Source organism: Silurus meridionalis, chromosome 20 (genome assembly GCF_014805685.1).
Source record: "Silurus meridionalis isolate SWU-2019-XX chromosome 20, ASM1480568v1, whole genome shotgun sequence".
NCBI classification, from domain to species: domain Eukaryota; kingdom Metazoa; phylum Chordata; class Actinopteri; order Siluriformes; family Siluridae; genus Silurus; species Silurus meridionalis.
The window spans coordinates 6,918-17,029 of record NC_060903.1 but is presented as its reverse complement, the minus strand read 5'-3'; the positions used below and the strand labels follow the sequence as shown (position 1 = coordinate 17,029).

General features: G+C 40.2%; 1 protein-coding gene across 1 annotated transcript; it reads right to left on the bottom strand.

Moving 5' to 3' along the window:
* Positions 1-1,551: 1,551 nt before the first annotated feature.
* Positions 1,552-6,389, bottom strand: angptl4 (angiopoietin-like 4). The gene is made up of 7 exons (XM_046876618.1): positions 5,796-6,389; positions 5,131-5,241; positions 4,963-5,035; positions 3,833-3,946; positions 2,942-3,037; positions 2,523-2,801; positions 1,552-2,443 (listed from the first exon to the last, which is right to left on the bottom strand). The coding sequence occupies exons 1-7, from the start codon at positions 6,270-6,272 to the stop codon at positions 2,277-2,279; spliced, it is 1,317 nt and encodes a 438-aa protein (XP_046732574.1). The 5' UTR covers positions 6,273-6,389; the 3' UTR covers positions 1,552-2,276.
* Between the last annotated feature and the right edge of the window lie 3,723 nt (positions 6,390-10,112).

The following is a 10,112-nucleotide window of genomic DNA, read 5'->3' as shown; positions in this document are numbered from 1 at the left end:
TCTATTTTCTTTACTTTACACTCTGTCTCGTCCACTCATAACCCTAGACTTGTTGCCTTCTGCCTGCTCATTGTGAGCTTCATAAACTAGCCTATGTCTGTGGTGTGAGAGAGACAGGAAATGATGCACCAGTGGGAGATTGACAGGAATCAGGTTGATGGTCTGGAAACGTTGTAGTGAGAAGACAATGTATTGATATTTCAATCAATTAAAAATGTAAGACGTAGAAAGTACAGATATTTGTGTAAAAATGTAATTAGTGAAAGTAAAAAAATTAATATAAATGTTTATTTTTTTTTTTAAAGTTTTAAGTAATTGTGAAGCAAAATTTTGAAGTAAAATCTATTCTATTGCGCTTTTCACAATAGACATTGTCTCAAAGCATCTTTACAGAATTTAAGAGTTACAGTGAACAATGACGTGCAAGCCCTGATGAGCACCATGGCGATTGTGGTCAGGGAAAAACTCCCTTAGATGTTATGAGGAAGAAACCTTGAGAGGAACCAGACTCAAAAGGGGAACCATCATCATTTAGGTGACATCAAGAGTGTGATTATAGTCTTTAAACACTACAGAACACTGGAGAGTGAGAACTAACATGAGCACTGGAGTGTGTGATGAGTGATGTTCTTTCTACAGTTTTATAGTCAGTTGAGATTGTGGAACCAGGAGCTACTGAGCAACTCATAAAATAGCTCAACATCTGAGATTATAAATCCAACACCAGCTTCTCCATGCCAGAGCCTTTAAACACTCAAAGAGGTCCAATGTCCAAACTCCACATGAAGTGGGATCAAAATGGCACTGGTACATCTATAGATGGTACTTCATTCCTTCTCTGCTTTTCAAGGGAGAGCTTGAATTATTTTGGTTAACTACAGCAGTTAAAAAGTGATATTGGATCGATGAAAACTACAAATATGCATACAATTGAGATTTGGTCATGCTAAGCAACCATGTGGTCTTAGGAGAATAATGAAGAAACTCTACACTTGTGGCTAATGTGAACATCTAGGACAAGAGGACAGCGAGACTGAAATGGAGCACTGCACATTTGAAAATGGTAACACCTGAGAGAACTACAATCTTTTTCTTTTCTGTTTTTAATTTTGGTTAATAAATACTCAAAACAATGAGAACCTTTTGTCATAAGATTTAAAACAAACAAATTAACCCCTGGAACATGCCAAACATAAATAAAATTAACAAGGGAATAATTGTATGAGTCCCACCACTAAATTGGTGGCCCATATTAATTTTTTTATATTTTAATACAAGACAAACTAGAACTGTAATGAGTGTGAGGGTTAAATCAGGTGGACTTTGTCTTGTTACATCACCTTTGATGACCCTTTTTGCTGATGAAACTCTTGAACTGATTCCATTTAACAAGTTTGAGTGTGTGCGCACGTGCACACGTACACCAAGGATCATTCTGGCTGCAGATGTGTTCAGACATCCACCCCCGAACCAGACAACCCTAACCCTCAGTCACTCCCTCATCATACCACCAACAGCCCCCATGGGGAGGAATACATTTTAAAGAGGAAGTAAGAAAGATTGTTTATTTGGTTCTTTTGAAACCAAAAATTCAAGTAAAAAAAAAAAAAAATTATAATAATAATAATAATAAAAAAGGCCAAACACTACAAACATAAATTAAAAGAAACAAATGTTAACCACAACTACAATGACAGTTAGACAAATAAGTAATCATAATATTAATATATAATTAATATACAACACTTGCACAAATACACACTTCAATGTTTAAAGTGAAAACAGCAGTAAAATATTAACACCAGTCAATGTGACTGAACGTCAGTCCTCAGGAATGTGTTCAGGTTCTAACTTGCTGAAGAACACTCCTCTGAACAACTCATTTTACATATTTATAAAATTACAATTAGTTTAGAGTTTTTTTCAGGAACACAAGTTCAAATAATGCCTTTGATAGGCTTAAAGTGGATTATCTGCAGTTTGGTCCATAAATTCATTGCTCTTTTTTTTTTTTAAACAAACAATCTCACTAAGCCACCTCTGAATATTAACTTGAAACTTTCTGTAGGTTATTGGGATCTTCTGCATTTTAAAATTCCTACAGAATTGTTCTGACACGCAGAACCGGGTGTCGGCAAAACACTGGAATCTGATCTTTTGGCTTTGTGGGTTGAAGCTTCTCTCAGATTCATAATGCAGTTTATCTTTACAAATTTATCCAATAGAGACATGTCTGATCTTTTGAGCACCAACGCATTCTGAAACACCACCAAAGTTCAGTGAACAGGTGATATCATCATCACTGTGGCCTTCAGAGAGTAATATCGACCATGCCAGGTCTTCCAGAACATTCCCTGTTTCCTCTGATGCCTCTGTTTGGGAGGTGTGATGAAATACCTGCCGTTCAGGTTTGATCGGCCACAGTTACTGAACCACCAGCCTCCTGAAAAGAGAGGATGAGTACGAGTTAGACCCGAGCTTAGGCAGTTCCTTTTTCAGTGCAGCAGACAGATGGTACTCACCAGACAGATGTTTTGCGCAGTTAAAGTCGTGTTTTAGGTCGTTGTCTCTGTCACGAGTCGAAAAGGGAAGACTGGATGACTCTGTGCTTAAAGAACTTTCCAGATTCCCATCAGGACTTTCCAGAATTTGAAGAGAATAATTCATGTCTTCCCCATTGAGATGGAAACGGTACTGCACGCTTTGACGTTCATCTCGCCAGTCAGACATTTGGATCTTCAGAATAAATTCTTCATCTTTTGTCACATGGTACATTTTCTCGAGACCAAGCCAAAACTCACCTGCACATGATATTAGAAATCCTTTTATTTTAAACAGCTGAGTCCTGATCAGTTTCATAATGAGAGTCCTTGATGGATTGTAAAGAAAAGGAAGTCTGCAATAATGCTATGCTAAAATAGTTTTTAGAACAGAATCTCACCATCAAGGTTTCCGAATCCGTTTTGATATTCGTTCCACAGCTTATCAAAATCCACAGATCCATCATGGCGTCTCTGAATAACGGTCCAGCCACCGTCTACACACACAAAGTTATTAATATATGGTATGCTCTATATTTACCTATAGGAACAAAAAGGCATTTTGGAATTTGCACAGATTTGTTTAAAAAAAAAAAAAAAAAACCCCCAAAAACCTTGTAGTCATGAATTTATTAACGTAATTTCCGGACTATTAAACGCACCCATATATAAGCCACACCCACTGAATTTGACAAAGATGTTTATTTTGAACATAAATACGCCACACCTGTCTATAAGCCGCAGGTGTCTACACTGAAACTAATGAACTTTACACAGACTTTAATGAAAGACGGTGTCTGTTACACGGCTTGTATCTAAACAGTAGCCGACTAAGAAAGCCATTGTTCACTGTCTTCCTCCTTCCTTTCACAACTATTTCTCTCGAGAGTTTATCTTTTGGCATCGTCGTGCGTTTAAAAATCACCATCGGTGAATCTTTTCTCCCGATGCTGTGCAGCTCAGAACACAGGTGAAGTGTGTTTTCATGCCTGGTTGTTTTCAGCGTGACGAATGATTCACATTTCCTGTAGACAGGAAGAGTGAGCGGCAGGTCAAACAAAGAGTTTCGTTGGTTCACCTGAACCCGTTCGGCAATTTCATTGGTCTAATGTTATGGGGCTCAGTATTTTGGCTTGAAGTTTGTGAAACCGGGAAAAACCCAGAAAAAAAAACCAACCATAAATTAGCCGCTTCATTGTTTAAGCCACGGGGTTCAAAGCGTGGGAAAAAAGTAGCGGCTCGTAGTCCGGAAAATACAGTAATTTATTTTGCATTTTTGTTTGTATTCTTACCAGCAGTTATTTCGCAGTAGACGTGGAGAGGTGTTGAATCATGAGGTTGTAGAGTGTAAACTCCACTTCTAGTTTCTCCTCGCAGGAAAACGTCATGACAGTTTGACACTGCTCCTGTGAAATAAGACTGCATTTTAAAAACAGTGTAAAGGAGTCAAATCTATTTATTCAGAGTAACTGAACCGGGGAAATAAATGTTTAAAAAAATAAATAAATAAAAAAAAAAATTTGCACTTGTGCACCATTGTTCATTTGCAGCAATTTGAAGATTCCCTTTTGGAAGCACTGAGCGCGTAAACATGACCTTTCCCCTAGTTCCCAAGCAGACTTCCCTCATCTGCTGTTCATTATACACACACACACACACACACACACACACACACACACACGTCCTTCACGTGCACAGACTGTGCATGTGACGTCACAGTGAGTGAACAGCGAGTGCCGACATTTGAGAGCTTCTAGGAGACAAACTGGAATAAACAGGATACTAAACACCTCCAATAACAGACCACCAAACCCATTAACCACCACCAATAAATGCCGGACTCATCTTTTAGTGAACTGAAAATATATTGTGATGGATAATTAAACATTTCCATTTTCACACTACATTTCATTCAACAAAATTCAGCTGTATTACAAAGAAGAGACTGAATGTGTGTGTGTGTGTGTGTGTGTGTGTTTCAGATCTAGGTGATAGGTCACACTGCTCGTGGTAGTGACTGCATTTTTCTTTGTGACGGAATAAAATCTCCTCAAACAGCAGAAAGTCTGTACAAAGTGCAGGAGCCAAAAATATTTGTGTTCCATCTGGATCCCAGACAGAAATCTGATCTAACCCTCAGTGTCTCTGTAGATCAGATCAACATGCCTCAACTTTCACCTATTTGGAAACTTTACAGCTGATTATAACCCATTTACATAAACACTTAAATCAATGTTCATGTTTATCAGGCCTTTTAATTTGTGCTCTTTTACAGATTATTGTCCTGCACAAATTATTGGCACCCCCACCCTGTTCAGCAGATAGGGTAGGTCTTACTGAAACAGTGTGTTGAAACGCTGTATAACTAATGAACAATAATGTAATGCACATCTGTACACAATCTGAGTGGTGTAAAGCTCACCATGATGAGGTGGTGTGTCCTGTTGTTCAGTCCGAACAGTGCTCAGGGTCGGTCTCTCTTTACTCATTTGCATCTGTAAACCACATCATATAATTAACACTTAAACAGGATTGTGCTTTCAGTGTAACGAGTGCACTAATTTTAAAAGCTATTACAGTAGTAACTCACTTGATTCTGTAGAGCTCGAATACGTATGTTCTGTTTGTCCAGTTTCTCCTGCTGCTGTTTAATTCTTTCCACAAGTTCATCAATTCGCTGATTCTGTGCCTCCAGCAGCAACTTAATTATACAAAAGAAAAAGCATGTGGAAGGTGAAATTTTAAATGCACCTTAGAATAAATAACAGCTGAGTGATGGACACGTGAGTGTGTGGTGTATTTGCTATACCAAGTTATATTTTACTTGGTAAACTTTATATTTTTTATTTACATGATGGACAACCTAAAAAAAATAAAAATAAAAAAAAAAAAAAAAAGCATTTCACTACATTTCGTACTCTGTACAAGTGTGAAATAAAATTAGATTTTTGTGCGCTCGCACACAATCATACACCGGGAATTATGTTACTTAAATCATTGTGAACATTAAAACAGCTGCAGTGCGGTTCAGAGCTGAAACTCTAATCTGTGTTCTACAGAATGATCAGGACAGAAGGAGGAAAAAAATGTTCCTGCACGTACAACACGCTTCTGCCAAAATACTGCGCGCGCGCGCACACACACACACACACACACACACACACACACACACACACTTGTGGTGCATGTAAGGTTGAAAGGTAATTCTGACTAATTATTGCTGTAGGTGTGTTTACTGTCTAGAGATAAGCTTACCTGAATGGCGCGTGCCTCACTATGATTGAGCGCGTGCCTCTCTTTCTGCACCATGTTGTCCACTTTCTTCTCCAGGTTACTGATTCTGTCGTGTGCGATCTGCCTGTCCCTCAGCAGCTCTCCGGTTTTCTCCTGCAGGTCGGAGGACATGTTGAGGATCTGGTTATCGTGCTCTTCTAGACTCTGCGCTCGAGTCTTCAGAGCCTCGCCCTCCTCGTGCAGACGCCGCGTCAGTGCCGCGAGCTCGCTCACGCTGCCGTTAAACACTCGGAGTTTAATAGAGATGTCCCTCATCTGTCCCTTCGTTTTGTCCACGTGCTCTTTCAGACTCTGTCCGAGCTGCAGCAGGCCGTGAGCGAGCACGTTGACGTCATCCCAAGCGGCATATTGCACGCGCTTCTCTTTTCCTGTAGGAGAACCAGAACCGGAACACAGGAGCACAAAAATGCACATGAACTCCAACAGCTTCGTCTCCATTTTGCTATACGAATAAGACCACACAGACTCAGTCTCGCGCTAACCGCCGTGTCCTGCTCGCGTACGTCTCTGCTTTATTTATACTCGCTCTGTGTCCTGCTCCTCGCCTCTGATTGGTCAGTTTTTCCTCCAGGGGCTTTAACTGTTCCGGTACACATTGATGCAATAATGCAGCCGTTTACACGATCAACATCTCGCGAGATTTAAACAGAAAACTCCCCCGAATCAACTATTAATAAAGAAAACAACCATTACAACACGATCATCGTGTGTGCGTGCGTGCGTGTGGGCGCGTGCGTGTGTGTGAGAACTGGGGGAAAGGTCACTAATAATAAAGGGCTGTAAAAGGAGACAACGGTGTCCTTTTAGTGTGTGTACACATCATTTATGCTCATTTTATTTTGCAGAAATTATAAGTGGAGAATGCTAGGGTTAGGGTTAGGGTTAGTTAGTTTATAGTTTTAAAGTTGAAAAGAACATTTATATTTGTTTAATTTGTGTGAACTGATTGATAGGAGGTGACTGACTATAAAAACTATAGAATATCCCACAAAAATAAAATAAACATACAGTAGAAACAACAAATTTAATTACACTGTTCATGGTGTGTGTGAGGGTGTGTGTGTGTGTGTGTGTGAGGAGTAAGGGGTTTGTGGTGTGTATGAGGGGTGTAGGGTTTGTAGTGTGTGTGTGTGTGTGTGTGTGTGTGTGTGTGTGTGTGTGTGTGTGTGTGTGTGTGTAAGTGAGTGAGGAGTAAGGGGTTTGTGGTGTGTATGAGGAGTGTGGAGTTTGTGGTGTGTGTGTGTGTGTGTGTGAAAGAGTGAGGAGTAAGGGGTTTGTGGCGTGTATGAGGAATGTGGAGTTTGTGGTGTGTGTGTGTGTGTGTGTGTGTGTGTGTGTGTGTGAGAGTGAGTGAGGAGTAAGGGGTTTGTGGTGTGTATGAGGAGTGTGGAGTTTGTGGTGTGTGTGTGTGTGTGTGTGTGTGTGTGTGAGAGTGAGGAGAAAGGGGTTTGTGGTGTGTATGAGGAGTGTGGAGTTTGTGGTGTGTGTGTGTGAGTGAGGTGTGGGGTTTGTGGTGTATGAGGAGTGTGGAGTTTGTGGTGTGTGTGTGTGTGTGTGTGTGTGTGTGTGTGTGTGTGTGTGTGTGTGTGTGTGTGTGAGAGTGAGGTGTGGGGTTTGTGGTGTGTATGAGGAGTGTGGAGTTTGTGGTGTGTGTGTGTGTGAGAGTGAGGAGTAAGGGGTTTGTGGTGTGTATGAGGAGTGTGGAGTTTGTGGTGTGTGTTTGTGTGTGTGTGTGTGTGTGAGAGTGAGGAGTAAGGGGTTTGTGGTGTATGAGGAGTGTGGGGTTTGTGGTGTGTGTGTGTGTGTGTGTGTGAGAGTGAGGAGTGTGGGGTTTGTGGTGTGTGTATGAGGAGTGTGGAGTTTGTGTGTGTGTGAGAGTGAGGAGTAAGGGGTTTGTGGTGTGTGTGAGGGGTGTGGAGTTTGTGGTGTGTGTTTGTGTGTGTGTGTGTGTGTGTGAGGAGTGTGGAGTTTGTGGTGTGTGTGTGTGAGGAGTGTGGGGTTTGTGGTGTGTGTGTGTGTGTGTGTGAGAGTGAGGAGTGTGGGGTTTGTGGTGTGTATGAGGAGTGTGGGGTTTGTGGTGTGTGTGTGTGAGAGTGAGGAGTAAGGGGTTTGTGGTGTGTATGAGGAGTGTGGGGTTTGTGTGTGTGTGTGTGTGTGTGAGTGAGGTGTGGGGTTTGTGGTGTGTATGAGGAGTGTGGGGTTTGTGGTGTGTGTGTGTGTGTGTGTGAGAGTGAGGAGTGTGGGGTTTGTGGTGTGTATGAGGAGTGTGGAGTTTGTGGTGTGTGTGTGTGAGTGAGGAGTGTGGGGTTTGTGGTGTGTATGAGGAGTGCGGAGTTTGTGGTGTGTGTTTGTGTGTGTGTGTGTGTGTGTGTGAGAGTGAGGAGTGTGGGGTTTGTGGTGTGTATGAGGAGTGTGGAGTTTGTGGTGTGTGTGTGTGTGTGTGTGTGTGTGTGTGTGTGTGTGTGTGTGTGTGTGTGTGAGGAGTAAGGGGTTTGTGGTGTGTGTGAGGAGTGTGGGGTTTGCGGTGTGTATGAGGAGTGTGTTGTGTGAGGAGTGTGTTTCTGAATGTTCTGGCCGAAACAGCTGCATTTCAGCTCAGAGCACAACGACCTTTCACCTACATTTTAACACACATCTGTGCGGCTGTGAAAAATCCGAACTTCTGGTAAATGACTCAGCTGCAATAAAGCTTCAATACACACCACAGGAACTGCATTTATTTAATGTATTTATAGTTTTACATAAACTCAAATTACACACACCTCATTTAGAATGAATATAATTTATAATGAAGGACTGAGTACAATTAAAATAATCAGAATGTAAAATTCATTTCATAAAAACAATCAGGAAAAGTATTGACACCCTGAGTAACATTACATCTACCGCAAGAAAATACATTTCACAGTTCAGTGAAAAAAGTCTCAATTTATTATTCATTATACTTTAAAGGCCAGTAATTAAAGCCTGAATAATTAAACACCGCTACATGGCCTGGAGTATAATAGGCATGCTACATAATGTGACACTAAACTCACAATTTGATTTGTAATTCTGAGTTCACAATTCGACATGTTCATTTTTAGGGGTTGTGTAGACTTGGACTACTGTTGTTCAAACAGTGCACTTGTTTAGATGCATAATTAAGATAATGATAATATACGGTTCATGGAATTTCATCCCCATAATGTGTAATAATTGTTCTAATTATGTGGATATTTCTTATCCTAAGGAGTGGGAGGGCTGAAGACATCCAAACTATGAACACAAATGTATAGAATTATGTATTAAACAAAAATATATGTAATATGTAAGAATTTGTTTTATATTTTAGATTATTTAAAGTAGCTACACTTAGTACACATAGTATTCCCTCAATCATTTTCATGAGGAACTCACCTGGAATGGTTTTCCAACAATCTTGAGGAGTTCCCAGAGGTGTTGCATGCTTGTTGGCTGCTTGTCCTTCACGCTCAAATCATCTCAGTTGGATTTAGATTGGGTGTTTGTGAAGACCAGGTAATCTGATTAGCATGGCATGTCACAGCAAAATGTGACCAAAATCACCAATGGTGTCACCAGAAAAACACCTCCACACCATCACACCTCCTCCTCCATTCTTCATAGTGGCAACGACACATTCAGAAACCATCTAGTCACCATTTTTATGTCCAACAAAGACATGGCAATTAGAACCAAAAATCTTAAATACAAACGCATCAGAAAAAAAAGACAATTTTAACTATATGTCTGGCACTTGAATTCTGAGAAGCATTTATGTGGGCTCTAAACTGAGGTGCTGTAAACTAGCAGTTTCTGAGGCTGGTAATTCTAATCAACTTATCCTTTGAGGCAGAGGTATTTCTTAATCTTCCTTTCCTGGGACAGTTCTCATGAGTCTGTTTATCACTGTTAATATACAATGTTGACAATAATAAAAATAAAGAAAGAAGAAGAAAATGTCTCCAAACACAGGTCATACACCATGGAAGACTGAGCACAGCGACAAGACACAGGTTAGTTATAGTCCATCAACAAGGTCTCTACCAGGCAAAGATCTTAAAGCAGACTTGGGTTTTCAAGCTGCACAGATCTGTGCTTAAAACTGTTTGCAAGTGTACCTGGGAGAATTTATGCTGTTTTTCAGGTGTAAACAGTCTAATAATAATAATATTTAGTTTCTTTATAATTATTATATAAATATTTTGTTGAAAAATCGCCAAATTTTCATTAATATTGTTTTAATTAGGTTTTCTTTATTTACTCTGTAGTAAAAGA

Excerpts from the sequence above, each read along its gene's own strand:
- angptl4 (XM_046876618.1), bottom strand. The coding sequence starts at position 6,272 with ATGGAGACGAAGCTGTTGGAGTTCATGTGCATTTTTGTGCTCCTGTGT. Across the intron at positions 5,242-5,795 it reads GTGAGGCACGCGCCATTCAG|TTGCTGCTGGAGGCACAGAA; the intron begins GTAAGCTTATCT and ends TGTATAATTAAG. Across the intron at positions 2,802-2,941 it reads CGGATTCGGAAACCTTGATG|GTGAGTTTTGGCTTGGTCTC; the intron begins GTGAGATTCTGT and ends TATCATGTGCAG.